This window comes from Mycteria americana, chromosome 10 (genome assembly GCF_035582795.1).
Source record: "Mycteria americana isolate JAX WOST 10 ecotype Jacksonville Zoo and Gardens chromosome 10, USCA_MyAme_1.0, whole genome shotgun sequence".
Classification (NCBI taxonomy): Eukaryota; Metazoa; Chordata; class Aves; order Ciconiiformes; family Ciconiidae; genus Mycteria; species Mycteria americana.
Genome location: NC_134374.1, coordinates 11,569,279 through 11,595,851, shown reverse-complemented (window position 1 = coordinate 11,595,851; position 26,573 = coordinate 11,569,279). Strand labels below are relative to the sequence as shown.

Genomic DNA, 26,573 nt, shown 5'->3' with positions numbered 1-26,573 from the left:
GAAAGAAAATGAGAGAGACTGTTAACCTTAGGTCTGCCAACTGTTGAACAGGGCCTTCTTATGCTCCGAAAGCTGCTGTATTTCCATTACACTTACAAGAGTACGCATCTATTTCATGAACGGGAGATTGTCCAGAGACATGATTGGTGTTTAAATTTAACGAGTGCTCTACATGAGGCAAGAGAGGCAACAAAAGAAAATCCAAGAAATGACAAGGTTGGTGCTGGCAGAGATCTATTCTGGGATTACCCAGGGTCACTTCAAAGAACATGTCAGCTTCTTTAACAGTTCTGACCTTTGCAATACAGCAGTGTAAAACAAGATGTACCTATCCTACATGCATTAGAATGCTCTTACTATATTTCACGTTTCCAGAATGTTCATTATTTGATTCAAGCTGTTTTGAGGAGATTTTTGGTCTGGTAAAAGAAACACATTGGCTCTCTAGCCACTAGTGCTAGGACTAGGAATTTATGTAGGTATACACAGAAGGAGTTGACCTCAGTGGAAAAGTCTAGATTTAAATTGCTGTTGCTGAACCAGAATTTATTCCTCACCTAGCAGACATGAAACCAGAACTGTTTCATGGTAAGAAAACAAAAGTCGCTGTACAAGATCAAACATGTTGTCTAGGTAGCCCAGTATTCTGACACTGGTCAGTCCCAGAGGCTTTTAAAAATGCTTTTACACTTACAGAGAAAAATTAATATAAGAAATCTGCCCAAAAGGGAATTTCCTCTTTACATGTGCTAAGTAGTGTGTGTCTCGCAACCGGAGGCCACAATAAAAACGTACTGCCTATAATTATGGATGCTCTCATTCCCACATGAACATCGACACCTTTACTGAAATCCTGCAAGACTTTCAACCTCAGTGCACACTTGCAGCAATGAATTCTACAGGAGAATAATGTGCTATGTACAGAAGCATTTCTTTCCACTAATATTATCTGTAATGCCTTTCAATTTCACTGAATTTCTCCCGACTCTCAAAAAATGGCAGGAATTTCTGACTTAGTTTTATTTATTTTATATATTCCTACCATACCCCCTTTTGCCTGCCTTCTTTCTGGAATAAAGAATTCAGGGACTGTCAGTCTTCTTCAGGAGCCATTTCATAGATACCCCGGTACAATGCTAGTGGAACGGTCTGATAATTCCCACCAACAATGCCTCTGAAATCTCAAAACTCATTCCATGTTTTATGATCAGGCTGCATTCAATTAAAATTAGCGATACTGATAGATGTAGCAGCAGTACTAGGGTAAGCCATTTTTACATTATGTACTCATCCAGGAATAGCCTGTTAACTGATTTTTTGATTAAGTAAATTTTATCTCTCCTAAAAAAAAAAATCAAACCTTCTGGTTAGGATTGAAGAGCAGAACAACACACAAGCACTGGAACTTTTTGCATAATGTGATTTCATTTCATTATGTTTGGCTATAAATTTTGCTCTTCCGCTGCAGTCAATATTTATACTTTTATCACATGAAGAGGAATTTGATGGCCTGGCTTTGATGAGAAACTTTGCTTTTAATAATTCTTTTTTTAATGCATGCCTGCTCAGTTCTAAATAAGGAAAGCTATATTCCTTTCACGCCAAGGTGAAATGGTGACCCATTACACGTAATGGACTTGTTTCAATCTCTACATAATCAGAACAGCACCTTGACAACAATATAGGCATTGAAGGTAGGAGAGGTGAAAACATTACCTTGGGAGTAATCTCCTTGTATCGTGTACCGACATTACAGTGGTATCTGATGTGCTTTAATTTGTCACTGTTTGTAGTTTAAGTTTCTAAGAGAAAGGACAATCTGGAAGCGTGAAAAATTACTAATTATAACACTTAAAATAGAAACAGCGATGGCAATGTCAACAATCTGACTGGGACATCAGAGATTTTTGCAATGATGAATAAGGAACATTTCATTGCAGACGAGGAGAGAAGCTTTGGTCCATTTTTCAAAGCTTGAAGAACTTCTCAAGGAGTTACAAATGTTCATTTTTCTTCTAGCCCTTCAATTACTGTCAGAACATACTGTGGTCTTTCTAACGGCTCCCATGAACTTCGAATAGCATTCACTGTAAAGAGATCATAAGCACAAAGATACTTCGGTCTAAGTCCTATTGCAATCCATGGGAGTCGGGCATTTGTATGCCACTGCTGATTTGGATCTGTGGGCTTAACCGTGATATCAAGTATTTACTGAACCACTGATTTTCTGGGAAGTGTAAGTTTTCCTGGAGGAGATAGGGCTATACCATATAAATACTGTTGGTGTAGTTGGTCGACAGTCCTGTGACACAGCCATCTTCTTCAAACTGACGGATATAGTTTCTGACCAGTTACGAGCCTTGAAATAGAGAAGATTCAGGAAGTGGCAAATTTGAGAGCATGAGAAATTTTAGTGTATTAGTCATACTGGATTAAGAACAAGTATTTGGGAAAAAAGATTCAATGTAGCATAAAAATATATTAGAACATTTTCAGACATTCCTTATTGGCTGGCTTAGGAGTTCACAGGCAAAATGTTGGGGCGTGTTAAAGATAAATAAAAATGAAGGAAAAACTACCTTTGCACTAATACAAACTGGTTGAAATTTGTATTCCCAGGTCTTTGCATATGTATATGTATGCATATATATAAATATGCATGTATACACGCACATTATATATAGCTTTTTCAGCTGACATAAGATACTTCAGTAAGAAGTTGTGTATAAAAAGAAATATAAAAGGAAGTTTTATGAAATGCATAAGACAGAAAACTTCAGTCAGTAAGAAAAAAAGAACTTGGGGATGAAAATATAAATAAGGGCTAACCAGACCTATAAAAGCCTTTGTTAGGCTTGTTATCTTCCATTGCTAGCTGGCAATACGAAGAAATTACTAAAAAATAAAACCAAAGAAAATATCTCAAACTATACGTACAGAGGAACGGATGGCATCTCTGTCGAAAATCAGGCCTCTGCACACTTGAAATGGAAGTTACACATAAAGGTCAGTCTCCAGGTAATAAAACCCAGGTTCTCTTCAAGACTAGCTCAGACATACACCAGTTTCAAGTTTAAAGCACAGGGACAGGTTCTAGCTGTGTTTTCAGCGTGCCTGTATTGTAGTAAAGATGTAAAGTGCTTTTTCTCCACTCCATTGATTTGCCCTATAAAAGAACCAATTGCGATTGCCATTCTCCTCCCCTCCAGGGTAAGCAGCTGCACTCCCCGGATTCCTTTAAGAGACCCGCAGGAAGCAGGGAGCCTGGAACAGGCACAGGTTACCCCTTTGCGCCCCAGGCTGGGGAAATGAAAGCAAGGAGCGTAAAGTTATACTCCACAGATAACACAGCAGAGAACTGCATTGCACACCAAAGGATTCAGAGTTAGATATTTCCATCTACACTCATGTGAAGGTTGCTTTTCTTGATGTGCTATCCTGATTGAGATCATCTCTAATCCAGAGGCACTTCATTAAGAAGTTGCCAAGAATCAACATTTTGACTGTTTCAGCCTTTAACTGCCAAAGCTGGTTAATTTTTCTGCAAACTGAAGGAAGGATAGTCGCTCTGTAGGCAGGTGCAACTTGTTCGATGACTGCCTGAGTCATTTTTGGGTGCGCAGCAGATAAGCTCTCCTGTAGTTTTATACTAACTGGACACATCAGGCCTCTTGGCTTTGTTGTGGCAATCCACCTGGTTACCGATTTCCCCTTCATCTGGTATTGTGTTTTAGGATGGAGCTTCTTTCGGGCAGGATGCTTCTGTAAGCAAAGGAATAAGATAGCCTACTTTTCAAAGCTAATTTCTTTTTAAAAGCGTGGACATGAGGAAGGTGGCAGAGGGTGGGATGTGACTTAAAAGCAGATGGAAACGCAGAAGAACAGTTGCTTAGCACCTATAAAAGTCAGGCCCACTTCTTCACAAGATATGTATGTATTTAGGTACCCATATTTAGGCATCCGCATTCGAGTTTTGGCCTCTAAATAACCTAAATCCATCACAGTTTTTTTGGAATGTGCAGTTGATTAAATAAACAAAGATATTAAAAGCCATAAGAATCATGCTGCGGTCCTGGCAGCAATCAGCTCTTCGGCATTCGGGGACAGCTTTTGTATTACCTATGATCCTGTTGGGAGCTTTGCCATCTATTAATGAATGAAAGACAGAGATCAGAAAAAGGTGCTGTACAAACTTAATTCCACAATGATTTCTCAGCCAGTGGGACAATAAGGGATCAGCCAGCAGCCTTCTTGCCTTTGTCTGAGCAAGAGATGCAAATTAAAGATTGGAGTCAGAGGCAGTTATTCAACCTAGACTGTTTTATGTGGGCATGTGTATGTTTTGGAATGGGTCTATAGCATCTATTTCTCTGGGACTGAATTGATACAACACGGCAGGACAGGCAGACAGCATTTCAGAAATTAAAAAAAAAAAAAAAAAAAAAAAGCCTGTAGAAACGCTAGATTGACAGCCAAGAAGAATGTGCTCAAAAGCACTTGGAAGCTGAACACATTTCTTTTGCATTCTACTCTATTTCTTACTCAATTAGGAAAACTCACCTGATAAAAGGAGCAAGAAATTACCCTGCTTAATGACACAGATAAGGGAAGAAAACAGAAGCATTTAATTCCCATAAGGATCTCTTGTCTTTGTCTCAGCCTGCTTTTTATGCCTGGATTATGCTAACACTATTAATCTTTGTGTCTGTGACTAACTCCTGGGTTTTTATGTTAGTGACCTGATTCTGCACTAACATGCTCCTCCCAGTTTGGTGAAGCTCCCCATGTGATCTATTCTTCCCCCTAAATAAAGTTGAAAAATTTGGCTGGGATCAGTGAGTGCTGCTGAGGTAGCGGGTGTGTGGAGCTATTCCACCCTCCCCGCATCTGCAGCACAAATAACGTGCCTGTTCAGCACTATCTGCCTCTCGGTTTTAAAGACCAAGGGGGGACGAGACTGGCCAGTTAGCAAGGTCTCAGGCTACCTCCATGGTCAGGCTTCAGCACGGGCTCCCAGCCTTGCCGCCCCCTGATCACTCTCCCCTTTTGAAAGTAGCCAAGCGAGCCGAGGGATATGTGGCCGGAGAAGGTGAGTACTGCATGGCTATGATGAATCCTTTGTGCGGAACCGGAGGCTCATTAGAAAGTGGAGGAGGGAGGGGGCAGCGGTCGCAATTTTTTAAATGGACACAGTCAAAAGCCTCCTTTCCTTCCCCGTTATGCGAAGGGCACATGTGCCCCTTTCAGAGGGAATCTACCTAATGAGCCGATTTCCTGACAAAGCTCATTTTCCTGGCGCGGGGTGCAGAGCGCAGCAGCAAAAAGCCCAACCATCGGAAACCGCCGGCTGCAGATGTGCTGTTTGTCCGGCTGGGCAGGCGGGTGCCTCGCCGGGCACAGCTCAGAGGGCTGCTCCCGCTGCATCCTGCTCCAGCCCTCCGCAGCCTCCCAGCCGGGGGCACGGCACGGCGTGGTACCCGGTGCGCGGGGCTGGCACAGCACCGGGCGTCGCAGCACCTGGCGTGCGGGGCTGGCACGGCGTAGCTGGCACCCGGCGTGCAGGGTTGGCATGGCACGGCACCGCGATACCCGGCGTGCGAGGCTGGCACAGCGCAGCACTGCACGGCGCGGTACCAGCACGCAGGCTGGCACGGCACAGCACCGCACCGGGCAGCGCGGTACCAGCGTGCGGGACTGGCACGGCACAGCCCGGAGCAGAGCAGCATCCAGGGCTGCACTGCTCGCCCCGCTGCCCCCCGGCCTGGCCCAGGGCGACTCGTGGCCCCCACTGGGGCTTACCCAGCTCTAGTCAGAGGCGTGACCGTCCTCCCCTGGGTACCAGCAGCTTTCCACGCATACACCCACCACGCACCCACCCTTCACAAAGACATTTGTTACGTCCTCCCTCATAGCACAAAGGTGCGCCGAACACCCCTATAAACACACCCTTCTCCTCTCACGCAGTGTACATCTTGCTCTCCATCCCCGCCGGCACCCCAGGGACCCCTCACCCTTTCCCCTTCATCGTGCACCCGCTTCTCCACATGCATATAAGCCTCCCCCTCAGTTACCCATGTTACTTGTCCCCTTTGTTCACCCACAGAGTAGCACATCCCTTCCTCCTCCTCCATACATACACCTGGTCAGTATGTCTTGCTACCTATGCATGAAGGCTGAACCCCTCAACCCACAAAGGGGGGAGGGCAACATGCCCCTCGTCCCCTTCCACCCACAGCTAAAGCAGCGCACAGGCACCTGCCATGTAACCCGCTGATCTCTAACACGTTAACTGACCTCAAATGCATTTCACGTAACTTTTCCCGTTTGGAATGTGATTTGGAGCTAAAAGGGAAGTCAGCGCTCACAAGTAAGCACTGAATGCTTACAGAAAGTCTTTATTCCCTTCTCCTCCACTGCCTTCTCCTTTAGCCTCAGTGCTGGGACCAGCTTACTGCACACCAGTTCTACCCACCCCGGAGACAAGCTACCTGGGCTTTGAGAGTGGGAGAGGAGGGCAGTGAGGAGGAAGGAAGGGTGCTTGCTGCTTACCTAGAGCTCTCAAATTAGACAGAGACTGTCCCCAGTCCATGCTGTGGGAAAAGAAATGTGATCTTATTCCAGAAATGTACAGACACAAAGTAGCTGCATCTAAAATGACATTCATCACTCCCCCTCTCAGCCCCCTGCTCCCTCCCACCCTTTAACTTATTATTTTTCTTGCACAATTTTAAAGGTGAATTTCCCTGAGTATTGAATATATTGTAGTCCTAGACTGTAACTATTCACCAAGAACAGGCACACTGGCTGGAAGGAGAAGAGTTTTCTTTTTAAATGAGTTGGATGAATACTTGAATGTTCAAACAATCTTTTGCTCTTTGGCACATTTAAAAAAAAATGTTATCCCTGCGGGAGTTTCAATCTTGGCAGATTTTAGATCCAAGAGAAAGGCTGCAAAGCATCCCATCTGTAATTACTTTCCTTGCTAGCAGTAGGGAAGGAGAAAAAAAGGAGAGAAGAGATTAAAAAAGGGAGGGGGACACAAAAGCAGATCTCATTTGTTCATCTCCCTTTCACAACCAGTTAGCCCAGAATCAGAACCCTCCTTCACCTGCAAAGAAAACGAGAATTTAATGAAAAGGCCACTGATTGTCTTAAGATCTTATTTTATGAAGGTTCTTAGGTTTTGGTTCTGTTCATTTGAATTCAGCTCTAAACAGCTTTCAGTTTTCGTTTATCCTGTAACTCAAGAGAACAATTAACCATCCACTTGTACCTGGACTGGTAAGTACTTGTTCTGACTCCAAAAAACATGTAACACAGAGCATCAGGACAAGCTGATCCTAGAAACAGGCAAATGGAAAAAATCGCTGAGCAAGTTTAAGCATCAGTGTAGGCTAGGGAATTGTTTGCACTCTGAGATTTGTGTTCTCACAGAGTAACATTTAAAATACAGACTAATGGAAAAATTCACAGGCTGCCTCTGTAATCGCAGGATGTAGTTGCCCCTGATTTTGAGAGGTGTGTGGGAAGAACAGCATAGAATGTTGTGCAAAAGAAATTAACATAAACTGAATTAGCAAAAAGTTAACCATGAAAGACAATTTCAAAGGGAAAAAAGAATCCACATTTTACGGGGTACATTTTTTAACTGATGATATAAGATTGTTCCTTTAGTAGGAAAAACAAAGAATGGCTTATCAGCAAAATCTGCCCTCCGCAAAGAGGAATACTGTGTGCTGTTTTCAGAAAAACAATTCCAACAGAGTTTTTAAAATGCAGTGAAGCCTATTTCGAAGTGAACATCATGAAAGAACAGATCTGTTCAACTGTTTAGAGAACACCACTTTGATACAGCACTGTTTTCCAAGTTTGAAAGAAAAGGGAAAAAAATTCAAGCCCTTCCCCAAATATGAGCACGTGAAAGGAATAAGACTCAGTGTCTCTTCCTAACATGTTTTATTGCAGCATGCCTAAGCCTCAGTCAGCACACCTATGGGGAGCATTTAACATACAGTTTCAAAGCTACCCTAAAAATGTCATACAAGGATTTCATTGATCAGGATGATAAACTTTCTTCACATCACTATATAGACAAGAAGGCTAAAATATGTATCACAGGTACATTTTCGTAACACTGGTTTAAGGAGGGAATTCGTCAAGCGTTCAGTCTATAACAGGACTTACATGTAGTTTGTTCCTAATAACAGGCACCAGCAACTTCCATAAGGATTTGGACTTTGCACAGACAAAAGATAGTATTTGCCAAAACATGCAGTTACAAGAAGGTTGTAATCACACCTAAAAAGCTGCTGGTGTTTATCAAATCACAGTTATACTAAATTAACGTGTAATACTATCATGAGAAGTCACCGATAAAATCAGTGGGATGAATATCAGAGAGAGTCTAAATCTACAGCACAACAGGTCTGTTGCTTCAATTGCTCTACACTTCAGGGATTACTTAATTAAAATTAAAACCTTAAAAACCAGAATCAGCTCCATATGGGTTCTCTATAAACTAAATGCCCAGGAAAACAGTACATTACATTTATGGTCCACGCTAAGCACAGACACCTGCCCACACGAGTTCTTCTGGAACATAAAAGCAGATGTCCTGAGCAGTCACACAGCCTGCAACTTCCATCTGAATCAACGGAAGCTGTTTTGCTCAGCATCTCTCAATGCAGAGGTAAGATGGTATCAGGTTCTGCTCTAAAATTACTTGCTTTTGCATACACAGACTGCCCCTCAAAGTTATCCAAGCCCATTGCAGCTTTAAGGAGAATCAGGATCCCACTGATACCGTTCCTTTTATAGGAACAAGACTGAACTTTCTGTTGGCTTACGGAGCTGATCAATGCTGGAATGAGTTATTATAAGTGCTTCCAAAACTTGCCGTCTTTTCCTCTTCCTGCATAAGGGAGGAGAAAACCTCAGGTATAATGATGACAGAACAGGCCAAACAACTGCTAAAAGCAGAGTTTTCTTGCTCACTAGGATAAAAATAGTGTAAAGCATTCTGAGAGACTAGGGCTAGAATTTTATACACTTAATTAAAAGATTGACTTGCTTAAATCTTTATCTAAGGTGCCACTTATATCACTGGACGTAATCACAAGGGGTTTATGCAAATTAAGTTTCTAAGGATATAAAAATCTAATATAGATCATTTTTTCTATTTTGTTTTGAGATTAACAATACAGAAGACAAAGGCATAAAGAGGTTGTTTGATTTTAGGACTTCTCAGATAAATCTATGGTGTTTTACACCTACAAACCCGGTGACTCAAACATACCTAAAGCATCCTTCTGTAATAACCGGATGTTTATTATTTAAGCCTACACCTCCAAAGTACACAGAACCTACTGGCAAGTACGAAGCCTAACTGGTTCTCAGCTGAAAGCTGATCAGCACTTTATAGACTTGACACCTTAAGATTTCCAAAAGTATTTTAAGCATCCAAAGCTAAAGACAGATGTGTACTAGTATGTACATGGATTTTGAAAATGGCAAGGGTGGTCTTACGTACATGTTTAAAATACTCCTAAAATCTGGCCCTTTGTTCTTACACATGAGGTGATGGAAGATGCAGTGAAAAATAAGTAGCAAGGCTAAAACATCTCACTACATGCTTTTTGAAGCTTTTCCTGCCTTCTCTCCTTCCCCCATTCCTTCCTCCTTTCCCTCCCTCCTCCTTGTCCCCGCTTTCATTTGCTCTCACTGGCTTTCATTTGCGATTTTGTGCACAAGTGTATTAGTAGATGCCTTGCTACACTAGCTCTGGAGGAGGAGGAGAAGAATCATTCACATATCAGGTTTACAACATGACGGATACATTTCATACAAATGTTTTTACATCAAAAAGATGCAAATTTAGAGAAAGGAGGCACATTCTTCCGTACTGCAATAAAAATGGAAGAGACAAGTTGAAAGGCAGCAGGGAAATTTACAAGCAAGCTGAAGGCAGAAAGCAAGCAAGCAAGCCTGAAACTATATTAAAAAGCCAATATATATTTAAGATGATATAAACACTAGAAGTAATTCAACATTTGAAAACGCACAGTGTGTGTATGGATGACTGCATGAGAGAGACACACACACAAAGACAGAAACCAAAGATTCTCCTACTACTGAAATCAAAGAGATTTTTTATATTAATTCACGAGGAGCAGGTTTATAGTTTCAGGTCAGTCATCTTTACTTTCGAAAGATGTTTTTGTGTTCATTTCAGAACTGTATTATACATTTTTCTCACTTGCTGCTCGTTTATATGCCCTTATAAATCATTCTTACTCAATCAATATCATCAAGAAGTCAAAAGAAGTTTGAGTTAGCCTAAGGGTCAGGTATGCACAATCAGCTTCCTATTAAAACAACAAAAATGCAGTAGCTCACGTATAATATCTGGCCTTCATCCTTCCAATGAAGCTGAAGATTTCAGACATTCACCAAACTCAGCCCTTTAACTGAAACACAGAATCAGAAAACAGAGTTATCCTAACAATAAAAAAAACAAACAACAAAACAAAACACAAACCAAACCATAGCCAATTAAAACTTCATACAAGTCTGGTCTCCCACCCAGCATTTTGACTTTTTTATTTGTTTTGTTTTAAGGATTCAATGCAAATAATCATTACTCTTTTTAATATAAAACTGATAATGTCATTGTTACCAAGTCACCAGCAAACAGAGGCAAGTTTTGCCCTTATAAAAAGGGAGGAGTCTCAGTGAAATCAAAAAGTTGTTGATCAACACTCTTATCCCTTTTCAGTAATTCAGTATTTGACAGATGCCAATGACCTGAATTAATATTTGAGACACTGATTTTTGTTACTGTAATTTCCTTTGTTCCTCTCATATAAATTGCACCCATCCTGCTCTTACTTTCCACCCTCAAAAACTACACAAAACCTCAAAAACGTATTTGTCTCTGCTTTGTTGGAGTACTCTACCTAGAGGCACAGAGGTCAAGCTTGAAGAACAAAAGGAAAGACAATGCCTGTCCTAAGGACATTACAAAACAAGGAGCAGATTTTGTCCTCCCCATCTTATACTGAGTTGTACTTTACTTTAAACATTAGCTTGCCAGAACAGAAAGATATGAAAACATGAGCCACGGTAGCAAAGTCCGTATCTAGGCAAGGACATGTGCTACATCAATAGCCTGGGCTTATGTAAGTATCAAAGTAAAACATTACTATTTCATTAAAAGGTTTAGAAATCTATTCGGTTTACAGATATTCTAATATGCTTTCATCAAAAGCTTCTTCCAACAAATCAGTATTCCCAGACCAAAAAAAATCACTCAAATTATTTTTGTAAATACCTGAACCTTTCCAACATATTTTATTAAATGTTAATGGGAATTAAATGCGCACCGTCCTGAGATACTAGTGTGCATGTTTGTAATGCTCAGACAAAATACACTGAAGACTTATGACTCACACAAAACCAACAAAACAATGTAAGAATAAATTATTCTCTACTGTTTGAATTAAATTAGAGCATGGACAATGAAGAATGTTTTGGGTTTTTTTAATGAAGTTTCCTCATGAGAAGGTGTTGACATTGAAACTTCAGTAGATGGAACCTGGTCAACCTGAAATGCATGCTTTGTGTGCGTGTACGAGTGTGTACTTAAGCCAGTGATTACAGATAATATGAACAGTCTTCTCGCAATTTAAGCAGAGTACTAGAGGTCCAACTCTCTCTCAAAACCTGAAATCTCAGTAGGACATTGCGATACGAGCTGATGCCAAGACATTTACCTCTACTACTACTGTGGTCTCACCAGTGCTGAGTAGAGGCAAATCATCACTTCCCTCAGCTTTCTGGCAACACTCTAATGCAGGCGAGGATGCCATTGGACTCATGTTCAGCTTGGTGTCCAACAGGACCCCCAGGTCCTTTTCTGCAAAGCTGCTTTCCAGCCAGTTGGCCGCCAGCATGTACTTGTGCATGAAGCTGTTCCTCTCCAGGAGCAGGTCTTTGCATTTCCCCTTGTTGAACTTCATGAGGTTCCTCTCTGTCCACTTCTTCAGCTTGTTGAGGCCCCTCTGAATGGCAGGGCAACTATCTGGTTTATCAGCCAGTCCTCCTCATTTTGTATCATTTGCAAACCTGCTGAGTGTACACTCCATCTCATCATCTAAGTCATCAATGATGATATTGAACAGCACTGATCCCAATATCAACCCCTAGGGTACTCCACAACTGACTTGCCTCCAAGTGGACTTTGCGCTGCTGATCTCAACCCTTTGAGACCAGCAGCTCAGCCAGTCTTAAATCCACCTCACTGTCCATTTATCCAGTCCATATTTCATCAGTTTGTCTATGAAATGGTCTGGGAGGCAGTGGAAAAAGCCTCTCCAAAGTCAAGATAAACAACATCCACTACTCTCCTTCATCCACTGGGCTAATCATTTCATCGTAGAAGGCTACCAGTTTGGTCAAGGTTATTTTCCCTCTCATATATCCATGCTGACTACACCCAATTACCTTCTTGTCCTTAATATGTTTGGAAACGGTTTCCAAAAAGATTTGCTATGTTACCTTCTCAGGGGACTGAAGTGAGGCTGACCAGCCTGTACTTCCCCAGATCCTCCTCCTTGTCCTTCCTGAAGACAGGAATCAAATTTACTTGCTTCCGGTCCTCTGAAACCTCCCACAGCTCACCATGACCTTTAAAAACTTATTGAGAATGGTCTTGCAATGACACCGTCCAGCTTCCTCAGCACTTCATGGGTGTATCCCAACAGCTCCCATAGGTTTGTGAACGTTCAGTAGTTTCTTTAAGCATTCCCTAACTTGATACTCTCGTATCAAGGGTAAATAAATCCTCACTGCGCAACACTCTTCTACTGGTCTTAGGGGGCTGGAAATGCTGAGGGCAAATCTGACCAGTAAAGACTGAAGCAAAGAAGGTATTGAGCGCCTTGGCCTCTTCCACATCCTTGGTCATCACATCCCCTGCCCCATTCAGGCCCACATTTGCCCTAGCCTTTCTGTTGCTGCAGATACGCCTGCTTCTACCTCCTGCATGCTTCATTTTTATGTTTTGAGTTTTGTCAGGAGCTCCTCGTTCATCCATGCAGATATCCTGCCACCATCACTTGATTTCCTGCACGTTGGGATGGACCATTCCTGAGTTTGGAGGAGGTGATCCTTGGAAATCAACCAGATCTCCTGGACCCCTCTTCTCTCCAAGAGTGTCCTACATGAAAGTCTTCCAAGCAGGTCCCTGAAAAGGCCAAGGTCTGCTCTCCTGAGCTTCCATGGCAGCACTCTGTTGTGTGAGCCATGTCTGCGATCCCAGTGAGCTCATCACCTTGCAACTTTGTGAAGACCTCTAATTCCTCCTCTTGTTTCTTCTCCACACTCCATGCATTAGTGTACAGGCACTTCAGATCAACACCCAGTCATGTTGATTCCGAGGAAAAAGCAAGAGTTTGTCCCATAAAGCTTTCTTCTTGGCACTTGCTTATTTCTGTGCAGACAGTTGAGGTGGGCCCCCTTCAGCCATGTTTTGCAGTTTTTGAGGTTTCTCTCTTCCACATCACCCTGCACCCTTTGCTTGCCAAACTCATTCACCACTTCATCCAAGCAAAAGGAAGAAGCATTCTTTGCCCTCAAGAAGCTTAAAAGCAAGGCAGACTAGAAAGTGGTGGTAGCATTGCCATACTACCCACAGACACCAAGTGGCTTGGTCATAGTCGCTCAAGAATCCGCAGGAGAGCCACGAACAGAATCCTCAGGCATTGTTTTGAAGGGCGGAGATTTGTCCATAAAAGCAGTCTCCTTCTCCCAAAATGCAGCTGAAGCACAAGCAGTACTTTGCAGACTTAAGATTTCTAAAAGCACTCCTGTTTTGTTTTTGAAAATACACATACCTGAACTGACGGTGAAATGGAGTTACAAATAACATCCACTCACCTTCTTGGAACAGTACCGTACAGTACCAGATGCCTAATGATTTTATATCTTTTATATTTTATATTCCCCATAGGAATCTGATAGCTGTGGATACAGATGAGATACAGGTTCAGGCAAGTATGACAAGATCTGATTTTCATTAGTACCGAGACATTCCACCTTCCTGGACTTTCATGTGGGTGGTGAACACTTAGCTACTCCATAAATCAGAAGGGCATTTCTCAGTTTCTTAAGTTCTTTTATTGCAGTTTCTTTCTTTAGGCTACTTGAGAAAGATGTTGAATACATAGCCAAGTAGCAGTAAAATATTCTATTGTCATAACCTCCTGATATACGACCTGCCAGTAGTGCAACATGTAGACGTTCATCAAAGATGTGGTATGTTGCACTTGTTCCCTTATGTGAAATGAACTTCAATCAGCTTTACAAACACGTATTTTTTTGTCCTAAACTACAGTAAAATCTGGCTTTTAAACTTTCTTTAAAAATCAACATTTATTTTGGACTATGTGAACATATTGTTCCAAACTGGCAAGAACTGCTCATTTACATCTTTTACCATCAACAGAATGCTAATCTATAGTAAACAGTCTTTATTACAAACAAGAACGTGCTGTTAATTAGTAAGAGAGACCCTCAGTTCCCTGTTAGCCTGAGTGGGACGAACCACACATTTCTATAAAGAGGATGAATTACGATTGCATCCTATCGAAGAGAGCATCTCCAAACAAACAGTTATGCTGCAAGATCTCTGAAACCTAATTTTGGCCTCAAAGCATTTGGGAGTAGGGTGGAGGGGGTTTAGAGCAATCTGCTATTTGAAACAAATAGCTCTGAAAGTGCTTACAGCTCCTCAACGTAAAATATCCTGGGGGCAAATCCTACTGTCCCGAGTGCAAGCAGAAATCAGTAAGAGCAGACCAGCCTTGTTTCTCATCAGATTTAACTCTAAAATGGGATTTGGAACAGGGGAGGGAAGGGGGAGGGCAGACCAGCTCTTCACCTTCTCCAGACCAGCTCTTAACTTCAGAACTGCTCAGATGAGTAAGTTTTTTAGGATTTGTCACACACAGCATGTATGAAAGCCAAATGACTTAAATGTATTTGAAATTCTATCAGACTTATGAAAGAGTAAGGTTTTTAAATTCTCAATTACAGCTCACTGCCTTTAGGGGAGCTCACCTCTTAAATAATCCTGTGTCATTTTTCACCCAGGTCATTTTTCCAGATTCCAGATTTGCAATCAGTGAGGACACCTCCCAAACTCCAGTATAACGAGGACAAAAACCCCAAACCAAAATCCTCTCCAGACAAGCCAAGTCTGAGAGCAAATGTCAAAGAAGAGGGGAAAATAAAAACCCTTTGTTAATATGAGAGCTCCTGTTTTGTAGCTGATTTTGTTAATGCCTATGATGTTAGCAAAACCAAGCCTGCCCCTCAGTAAAAAAATATGCCTTTGATTTCACTCTCTATTGGGAATATTTGGGGGAAGAAAAAAAAACCTCTCACTGAACAAATTCATAAGGTATAAACTACACTTGTTGCAGTGCTTGTTTTTCTTTTAAGCCTGAGGATAAGCCCTGCCACCACAATGTTACTGGAAAATTGATTCGATTTTCTTCAATTATCTGTTCAAGAAAACACAGAATCACAAACTGGCAGTCAGCTAAGCAGCCTTCCCCCGCCCCTTGATAAAGAAGACAACAGTGCACACACGTTTCTGACTTAGACAACTTTGGATATAGATGACCTGTGCTGTAAACTTTGTGACACACACTGTTATTCCTATGCTCCCTGGCTTCATAAACAAACAAAGCTGCTGAGCCTCATCTATGCCTGGAGAACCCGAGGAGAAAACTGTCTTACGAATGACAGAGGTGACAAGGGAATCATAGTCCTTGCTTCTTCAGAAATTTTGACCGAGTGAGAACAACTCCTGAATCCCAATGAGGCCCAAGTTCAAAGAAGTTCCTGTACCCGCACTTTTGGCCTCAACAGACTATGAAAACTTTGCTAAACTAAACACAACCAGAGACACTGAAACTAAGCAGCTAGAGGGGTCCCTCTCATCCACTATTGCACTGATAATAGTGCTGATTATTATTTTCTCTTTGATAATGACATCCCTAGTAACCTACTGTTTTCACAAGTGGAAACTGAGAGGTAAAATACTGCAGAAAGCACAAGAAGAGTATCAGAAAGACCACGAAAAGAGCATTTTTCAAAGCACGCCTGGACTTGTTTCATAAAAAAAAGGATCCACCATGAAACACTCTTGCATTACCTGAAAATGAAAATAATAAAAGAACAGCAACTATGAAATTTCCAAGCAAATATATCCTTGTTTTATCTCATTTATAAGAGTTGTTAGCAGTTTGGAGATTTCCTACAGCTTTATTATACATATATATATTTATATATTTAGTCTCATTTGTGCAAAGTAAAACCAAACGCAATCATGTCTTTTTAATCTCTATTGTATTACTAAAACAGTAAATCTAAATCTGTTGGTCGCACTCTTTCAAAAATCCACTGGCCCGTGGAAGGGAAAAGGTCAGACTTTGGTTAATGCAAACCAACACAGCTGATAAAACCCAGTGGAGTTGTGTTGTCTTGCACTGATGTAGTCATCTGGCTGAAGATTTTGAAATCCAATTGGAGTCTTAAGTAAATCAGATTCACAGATACTCAGCAGTAGCAGCCTGGTCCTGAAAGCCTGGAGCTGAAGAACTCTCCATGTCTTCAGCCACAGTTCCATGCAGAAAGCACGCAGGACCAAGCCCTAAATTTTGTTGTTAGCGGGTGGTAAGTCAGCATTTCTTTCACATAAGGTTCAGTGCTGAGAGGTGCTAGTGGCATTCCAACCGTAAGTGGATTAAGGACATCCAACGCTAGTGGAACCTAACTTACCAAGGAAAGAGCAAGCCTACCGCACTTTTTTAACTAGGCTTGTAATTATTTTTAAACCAACCATACAATGGTGTGTTTCTATTTTCATAGCCTGTAATATTATGTCACAGAAAAATGACAGATCTATTGTGAGTAGCATATACAAGTAATATTTTCTAACAAAGTGATGGATGTCATATTAATATACGTAATTGTTTTAAAAAGTAGAAAACATGTAAAATTACAAACAAAAACCCTGCTCAAGTATATAGCTTGCTTGCAATTACCATTAATGCTGTATGTATTTTAAACAAGCTATAATACTGTGATGATGCTGTAAACTTACTTCTGTAGGCAAAAAATGTTCTATTTAAAAATGTCAAGATGAAGGATGTAAATGTTCTTAAAGTGCTATCAACTAAAAACATGAATTTTCACAGAATATTCTAAAGGATTCTGTTACATGCTACAGATATATTTTACAAACGTATTTATGGATCATACACGCTAGTCTATGTGAGAACAAACAGTACTATTTTATTACAAAATAAATAAATGAATAAATAAGCAGTGAATATCCATGCCCAGAAGCTGGAAAATGTTTTTTTTTTAAGGTACCCTGATCAATTCTGCAGGTAATTTGAAAGACAGAGGACCTAGTACCTTCCTGACAGAAGGTATGCGCTCCCCCTCATTTCCCAGCCTCCCCCCATACAGATCATGCTGCTGTCAGTGCAGGCAAAGATCTTCAGAATCAGTTGTGGAGGAAAAAGGAACAGTTAGCTAGTTGCATAAAAACAATGTAAATGTAGTATTCATAAGATTAATATATGTATTCACAAAATTAAAAAACATTTTTTAAACACAGTGGCATTTAGAATACAACTCTGTTGCAGGCAGTAACAATTTGCACTTGTGTCGAGGTTAGCTCTTATTGAGTGGAGACAATAAAAAGTCATTCTCTGAAAATCATACTGAATGGTAATAAAATTACAATTTGAAGAATGCAAGTATATTTCAAAATGCTTTAAAAATACATAGCTGGAAGCACTCCAGCTCTTGCTGTAGTATGTACGTATGATTTGGAATAACTGCACTGAAAGCTATGATTCAGGCTTTTACTGAAGAAGAATCTGGGTGGTGTGTCAGCTAACAATTTCACAGGGGAACGTGATCCCTTCCAGGAGCAAAACCTTGTCCTCAGTGCCACCAGTTTAAAATTTTCTGTCAAGCTTCCAGTATGAACAAAGGGGTTCAGCTCCGCTTCTTGGAAGCTGATTAAACTGGCTATGGTAAAAAAAAAACCTGACTCTCGCCACACAACAAAACCATGACTGGGAGATGGATTTATGAAAAGGCAGTGGCCCCAAGGGAGCCTGAAGCATTTCAGTTTTTAGTGTAGCTTCAGAGAAAAGATTCAAGATTAATGTAAGGACTGCTGGACCAGTGGGACCAGGTCCCACCTGGCTCTAGGTGACCTTGCTCGAGCAGGGGGTTAGACAAGATGACCTCCAGAGCTGCCTTCCAACCTCCACCATTCTGTGATTACGTATTTCACAAGTAGCTGGAAATCAGTATTCAGACGTGTTTATCTTTGTTCCCAGTTCATATCCAGGGAAGTTAATTGCACTAAAACTTAATTCAAACATGTGCTAGTAACCTATTGTGAATGAGATGGAAGTTCATCCTAGAGGAGAAACAAACACGAAGTCTCATGGCCCAACAGATGGTTAGAAACAAGACTAAGGAATGACTGAGCCTGGAAGCCAGGTTAATTTTTTTTTTATAGAGAAAGCTAGGGCAAATGAAAGTGGAAATTACACTGCTGCAGTCCACAGGAAACTGATTTTAATGATAATTTGAGGAATATAACTTTATCCAAAGGGTCAGTTAGAAAGTGTAACATCACGGAACCGGTTATCAGCATACACATCATATAAAACAATGTATATACGAAAACCCCTTCTGCATTTGCATGAAGTTCAGAGCAATAAACTGTACTACATCACAAATCATCCAGAAGATTAAATAATGCAACTGTGTGTAGCATGAAAGCTAGAAAGCAAAAGCTCCAAAGTACTCTTAATAGGCAGATTGCTTTGTTTCAGTACTACAGCTGCTTACCATATGAATCACCCTTGATCCACCTCACTCCTTTTATGCCCCAGCAAGCACAAACAAGGGAGCAGATGAATAAATATTTCTTGATCGTAGTTTTAGAGTGTTTCTTTGGATCAAAAGAAAAATCTACTGCTGAGGAAGGGGGGGGTGGAGCTCCTGTGAGGGGGGAAAAAGGAAGAGACATGATCTACCTTTTTTTTCCTACGTCCTCCATGTCAGAATTGTTGGCTCTCTAGTCTCAAACACTGCAGGATTATAAAATAAATGGTTTAGAGACTCAGATCATTCATTGCATTGTACATCCCTAATAGCTGCTACAAGAAAGCAGAAGACAAACGCTCAGATCTCATTCTTGATAAAAAATGAAAGAACTGTAGCAAGCAGCAGGAAAACACATGCAACAGACGTAAGCAAAATATGCTTTGATTTTTCAGAGGAGCTATCTGAATTGTCTTTGTAACATTTATGCAAACAAACAAGAACTGTACAGCCACTGTACTGTGCAAGTATGAATACTATTTTACAGGCAAATATTGTCAGATGCCTAACCCAAATAGCTCATAGTTCAATGTATTTACATAAAGGCTTGACAAGAGTTGCAAAGAAATATTTCAGTATTTCTAGAAAGCATCTATGTACTGAAAGCAAAAATATCAAAATGTCTTCTTTTACTTATAAAAATAATCAAGCCATATTTAGAGTCCTGGAACTCACTTTCTGTGGTTTTTGTAAAGGCTGAAAGCTGTGCTCATTGGCAACAACAACAAAATTACATTTTCAAAGGATTCAATTCCTGATCACCACGTCCATATCTGACAGCCCTTATGAGACTTCACATGGAATAATGGGCGTCCTTCGCCTAGTGTTAAGCAGATTGCTAGAGACTTCGAAAGACTCGAGAGAAACAGGGAGTGTAGTCCAAAGCAAATAAGGAACAGAGATGGAATATCTAAAAAGAAAAGGTTTATAAGATTGAACAGTAGGAGATTTAAGGGATTTAAACATTTCTAAGCATTATAGAGTAACAGGAAGAAACAAGCAGCAGTTTATTCGTTCTATAGGTAGCTATGTAATCTGTAGTGACAATTGAAAAGTAAAAGCCAAGCTTAGGCGAATATTTTCAATGGACTATTAAACCTGCTGTTTACAAGAAAACACAATAAACTGCCGATGAAGCAGTGACGACAACAAGCTTTGAACAACTTAGGGCTGCATTACATTTTCACTTGGGGCTTGACCTACTCAGGATCAACTCTCAGTGAAATCATTCAAGGTAGGTTTTTAAGCACCAAAAGGCAGATATTCGCTACCGCAGGTGGGCCTATCTACCTCTATACCCTAGCATTTCTTTTCAGGTTTTCCATTGATTTGTGGGAAGTGAAAACAAGAGGCTAAAGAGCCCTCAAGCACTCTTATAAACAATACATGGCATACAAAAGAAAATAACTACATGGGTATAAAATACAAAACCAACTTCAACGATACGTATTCTTGTCCCAAAATGGGAAAATAAAATGCAACAGTAAGATTTAATCCTATTTGCTTTGTAACAAAAATTCAGTAAGAGTTCATAGATAAGGATATTCCTTCAAGCTTTCCACAGCCTTCAGAGATCTAAATGCACAGAAGTCAGGAATCTGGAGAGTGATGAGAGTCAGTAACTTCATGACTCACACAAGTCCAACGGCCACAAGGTCGCTGCAAGAGCAATGCAATGACCTCTTGCTGTCAGCAATAATCAGAAAGGTGGGCTGCATTTGTGCCCACAAATCAGCATACATCTTTTGAGGCTACAACGAAGAGGATTTCATTGTCTAGCCCGCCGAGATCCCCAGCATAAAGCCATTTTATTTGGATGTGTACTGAATACCAAGCTTTCACCCCAATATATTCTTTGAAAGATAGTGACTTTGCCATCTTGAAAAATCACAGAAAATTAAAACAAATTCCAAAGTATATTCAAAAAATACTCAAAAATATTATTTGGCATCTTATTCCAATTTTAATCTATGTTGGTTTTTTCTCTTCCTAGACACCTATCCTATGTAGCTTCTATGATTAATTTATTATCATTTCTGGTCCTGTTGGCATCCTCAGTCTTGCTGATTAATTTCTGTTATAGTCTCATTATTTCAGTTCTATAAATACCCCATTTCATTTCACTCCTTTCTATAGTTACTTTGCAACCTTCTTTTTCTCCTCCACCTGGGGCTCTCACTTTCAATTTAACATGAGACAGTGGGCAAAGACTGAGCTGAAATCCAGTAATTACACCTCCCTGCCCCGAAAAATGGAATAATTTATTTTTCTTATGGATGGAAGCAGCTGTGAGCTGCTCTGAAATCCCACAAGCAATCCCCCAAAAAACAATACTTGTTACTTGTCAGATTAATAATAGAAAGTGTTGGCTTCCGCAATTTGAAAAACATATATAGTTGGATTACGATATATAGCAACATTTGCATTTAGGAAGAATAAAGAGTTGAATCATAACCCAGACGCCAGCATGCTGGGCACATCTGGTTCCACCTGCAAGAATATTAAACCACCACCCAATTCATCAATGACAAAACAGGTTATATCCACAACTGCTGGCATTCAGGACGTGACTGCCCGCAGAAGACTCTCCCAGTTCTTTATGTCCTTGAGTTGTTTACTACTTTCAGGCCTTACATTTGCTGACCTTTCAGCCTTTGCCATAATTTCCTGGGATCCTCTGAAGGTTTCGGAAAGCTTCCGAGTGCTTCTCCGATAAGTGTAAGCACATCCTGAAATAAAAAGGAAACATGGAAATTACTTGGTTTTGTATTCCTGCCATTCCTCATGTCCTGTATCACAGGCCTACCATTGGCAGCTACATCCACTCCCTCAAAAGCAACTAGGTAGGCAGCACTCATCAGCACAATTTTGCTGGATTTTTAAAGCATTCTGTTTAAAAACTTTGTTGAACAGTGTGGCCAGTGATCTGCCCCATAAAGCAGATTTCTTCCCTAAGGATAGGAAGGAAAAAGCAGCTGGCCTTTTCAGGGAAGCCGGGAGAAAAACAAGAGAAAAAAGTGAAGCCTCACTTGAGACTGAAGTTCTGAAACCTTAGGTACGGAGTGAATGGGAGTCAAAAATCAGGAGGCTGGCCTTATTAGGTAAAAAAAGAACGCGTGGTACAGTGCACAAATTCCCACTCTGCTCACAAACACAGAAAGATAGGTCTCGGGGCTTCAGAAAACACTACTTACTCATTGCTCAGAAACAACCTGCTTTCAATCTGACTCCCTTTCAAAAAGCGAGAGAAGAGTTCTTCCTTCAGGAAGAAGATCATCCTGAGGAATAGCCACAGAAGACCCAAGGAATTCCGTAAGTTTCAGCTTACATTGCCTACCATCTATTCCAGAGGTGTTTCTTAACAATAACACTTGAATCTTCATGACAGCACACACAGACAGAAGACAGTTCTTTCAAGAATAAATCTCAGCGTATCTGAGAGGCCTTAGCCTCCATGACATGTTGCAGTGTCCTATTCTGAGACTCCTACGCCAAAGGATGAGTAAGGAAGACTAGTATGGGCATAGGTACCTACTAGCACATCATTTTGTTATTTACCATTTTGTCTTGGACAGCCCATCAGAAAACAAACTGTGGAGAAATAATCAAGATGTACCCAAAACAATTCCAGCACATCCTGGGAAAGACCTTCGGCTTATATAAATCAGGCAAGCTCAAATGACTTGATCGGTATGTTAGTCCCAAGTATTTCCTTAATGATATGGAGCCAAATTCTATTTTGACTTGCACCGCATTCAGGTCAATCTGATCTCATTGCCGTAAATCAGAGGGAAATCTGGCTTGCAAATTCTTTAGTTACAGTATGTATAAAATGTACCACAACTTTTTTTTTAACAACAGTTGCTTACTCTGGAGTAAACCTGTTCTTCCAGTTTCTCTTGAATTAAAGCACTTTCCACTAGAAGCTTCTTTCGTCTGAGAAAGGTAATCTTGGCTAGCTCTGCTTTCTTCTTCCGACAGTCAGGGCACACTGAAGATTTGTGGATTTGAGCTTCTGTCACCTGAAAGATGAGAGTTTGATGCAATAAGCAATGTCTGTCCTAGCCAGATGGCCACTTCATTAAAAACAATCAATAAAAATACAGCTATAGATACTGTCTAAAGACAAAAATTTGCTTTTGTAGGCAGTTGTAAGTTATTTCATAATCTTTGTCACAGTATCGTCTTGATGAGCCTGCCCGAATGTTTTCACACTAAATATATTTGCTTTTCCCCAGGTATTACCCCTTCCAGCACTGATAACTTAGTTTCATTAAAATTACCTACTTGTATCTCAGAACCACAGCATTGATCTGTAATATACTATTTCTTCTTGTAATAGGCAAAGTTTCCCTGATGCTTGAGGTTGCATGGACATCACTGACTTCTTCGACAGAAACTATAAGGGTCAAAAAAAATGAAGTCATGTGATTGCCAAGCAACGCATCGGTGACCAGCCAAAACCAACTGTGAGGATACAGTTATACTGGCAAAAAATGTGGTTTAATTAGTATAACTCATTTGACCCTGGGTGGATGCTCAGTACAAATTACAATTTTGCAAGTGTAAATCTATACATATTTTGCTGGTGTTAAATATGTTTAGAGCACCACCAGCCGTTAGTTACTCTTGCTTAATGAGCACCCAATGTTCCAGGAAGCCAATCTGTGCATGCTAACCAGTCTTCCACAACAGCAAATACACTAACTCCTGAAGGCTCAATTAGGTTAAATTAACATGTTTTACTCCACCTTTCAAATACTTGATAACCACAACTCAGTAATAGCAATTGTTAATCAGCAATAATTCCACCATTATAACTGCCTGTCTGTAATGAGGCTATAGGAACAGCAGTGGCCCTATGCTGACTGTATACATAAGGCCTTAAGCACCAACCATAGAGGTTATGATTATCTTTACAAGTTCTAAGAGGTAAATAAACTCTGAACCAATTAGTTCAGATATCTAGGTGCAGCTCCAAGTCAGAATACAAGCAAAATTCTACCGTTTTCTTTGTAAGATAAACAGTACTACTTCTTAATTCCTATGTTAGTTTATCCACCATGAAATCTTAACCATATTTAATAGCATTACACAAATCCCAGTATTTGTGGATTTATGAAATATCAATAATTTTATCTGATTTAATGTACACAGATTCCATCTGGTTACATAAACACAGTAAGTTGCTACAAAAGCAGTGGAATCAATCCTAGAAAGTCACGTCTCAAGCCTGTCTTCTTCCTTGATTTCTTCTCCTCTGCATAAAAGTGTTATTGCGTGGAAGTAAAGACAGAAGCAAATAGACATAGTAGTCAAAGTTACTTTTCTTAGAAAATGTATTACCACACTGTAAGACAAATAAAGAGGCAGTAAAAATTCTAAAAAATTTGGATGGTGGGTTGGTTAACATTAATACAATGGAAGAATGCAGATTGCTGAAATTTCAAAACAATTTAAACAAACAGGAAGCCTGAAATAATCACCATGCCAGAACTGACTTTAAAAGTATTACTCCCTGCTCACCTGGCACAGGTTTTGCAGAGGAATATGTTATCACTTTTACTACGCTATATGGCAATAAATTAAAGCCAGCAAATACGATAGAGATAAAACAAAATAAATTACTGTGATTACTATTCAAAGCTCATTTTTTGTTTTGTCAGAAATACTTTCCCAGACGCAGACACTCTGTACCAATTTCAAACAAAGTATAGACATTTGCCAAGGCCCAGATTTATGGGTAAAGGCATCTGTAGGCAACGGTCACTATTCAAATCCACATAACCACATATTCAAATCCATCTGTAAGCACGAAGCAAGAACGCAAGCATCACCGGCCAAAAAAAATACCAGTCTTGAGACTCTTAGATGCAGAGCTGAAGGGAGGAGCTGTGTCACAATGTCTGTGCTATGGTGGGAAAAAAACACCAGGCTGGTGAAAAAGAAAAGCACTTTGAATTGTGTGAAGATGATACAGATGCTTCTTAATAAAGGAACTGATGTAACCAAGATTCTATTGGACATATTTTAATCCTTAATATTACCTACCGTCTAAGAAAGTTGGGCACAGAGGGGAGGTTTTGCCGTAGGAATACATTTAATGCTGGAGTCATAAAGACTCCACAATCAAACAATATGCAGAATACTTCTATAAATAACAGGTGCAAACGTAACCAGAAAAGAAGGCTTTTTTCCTCAGTTGATCCAGGGCTTATTGTGGACTGCAATAACTGACCATCCCAGCCTCGCTCAATCACAAAAATCATTATTTTATCACCAGACAATATTTCACAACGATTTGATTATCTACTAGCAACAGTTCTGCAGTGGCTTTTAACAAAAGGATGAGAAAGGTCAATCTTGAAATATCAAGCAAAAATCTCTTTCAGAGACCTGAGCGTGGCATCAGTAAGGTCTGCCTGATTTGATCCTTACATTACAGCTTTTTTTTCCAGTAGTTCTCCCAAAAGTGTAGGCAAAATCTAAATTTTTTTCTTCCTTGCAGTACCTGTTTAACAGTCTCTCTGATATTTTTCAGGCGGATTCTGTTCATTAGCTGATCAGGAACAATACAGTTCAAGTCACTTGTCTCCGGTTTCTTTGCTGTGAATCCATGCTGCAGCTTTCTTGACTTGCCACCATTTGCCTGCTTAGAGATCAGCTGCTGATGCATCTTCCTTATCTTAATGGTGCAAAAAGACCAGAGAGCATCCAGTTCTCCATCTAATAATTCAGTAATTTCTGTCAGGCATAAATCAACAAAACAGCAATGTCAATTACTGTATCACAGAAAGAGAAGAATTACTGGTCTTCTATTTGTATGACCTCGTATTATCTATTTAATAAAAAATGAAACCCAATGTCAAGCCTAGAGGCAATGACTGTAATAACAGCAGTGCAGAATTTAAATAAAAATCTGGACGATAACTGTAGGAACTTGCACACTAAATGTCTCTATGAATAGTCTCCAAAGAGGGGAGGGGATAAGAACCCTAAAGAATTAGACTACTTAATGATACAGCACAAATATATTGGTAAAGCAAGTACTTATATACTAGGACATTAAATAAATTGAGTTTCAATGAGTGCCTAATACAGATTTAGCTTCTTCCTACCTGAAACTGCAACTTGCTAAAACAAAATTAATTAACATTTAATGAGAGCCGCTCATCTAGTAACTCTAAGGAGCAATTCATAAGACACTGAAAAATTAGAGGCAGTGTCCATTGAAGTAACTCTGGAAAACACCTCAAATATATTCTACAACCTATAGTCATGCATCTGGTTTTTTTTTTTTGAGGAAATGCAATTAAATTAGAAAATACTTTCCTCTAAAGCTTCAACAATCATTTCCTAAATTCTTTATATGACCTTGTTTAAACAATACCTTTCACTTTTTCAACTTCTCTTATCCTTCCCAGCGGCATGTAATCATAAATAAAAATGGAGAGACTATACTTCAGATGGGCAGGTAAGGATGGATTTACAATTTAATTCAATGCTTAGTGGGAGATTTTCCACAGACTTAAACTCAGCCAATCAATACAGACTAGCTAACACGAGTAAGTGTGTTACAATTTCAGTAT

At 40.2% G+C, this 26,573-nt stretch overlaps 1 protein-coding gene across 5 annotated transcripts in view; it reads right to left on the bottom strand.

Moving 5' to 3' along the window:
• Nucleotides 1–26,573, bottom strand: part of C10H8orf48 (chromosome 10 C8orf48 homolog) — an 86,192-nt gene that overhangs the window by 48,122 nt on the left and 11,497 nt on the right. For 3 of the 5 annotated variants that reach the window (XR_012777337.1, XR_012777336.1, XM_075513368.1), the window contains exons 4-7: nucleotides 25,496–25,728; nucleotides 22,854–23,006; nucleotides 21,619–21,713; nucleotides 10,396–10,460 (exon numbers count right to left, since the gene is read on the bottom strand). Coding sequence is in view for 2 of the 5 variants with exons in the window: in XM_075513368.1 (XP_075369483.1) it covers nucleotides 10,412–10,460; nucleotides 21,619–21,713; nucleotides 22,854–23,006; nucleotides 25,496–25,728 (530 nt within the window). In the remaining 3 variants the exon portion in view is untranslated. Of the gene's footprint in view, nucleotides 1–1,716; nucleotides 2,360–10,395; nucleotides 10,461–15,008; nucleotides 21,714–22,853; nucleotides 23,007–25,495; nucleotides 25,729–26,573 lie in introns of those variants that run through there. The other 2 variants (XR_012777338.1, XM_075513369.1) reach the window with 2 other exon arrangements.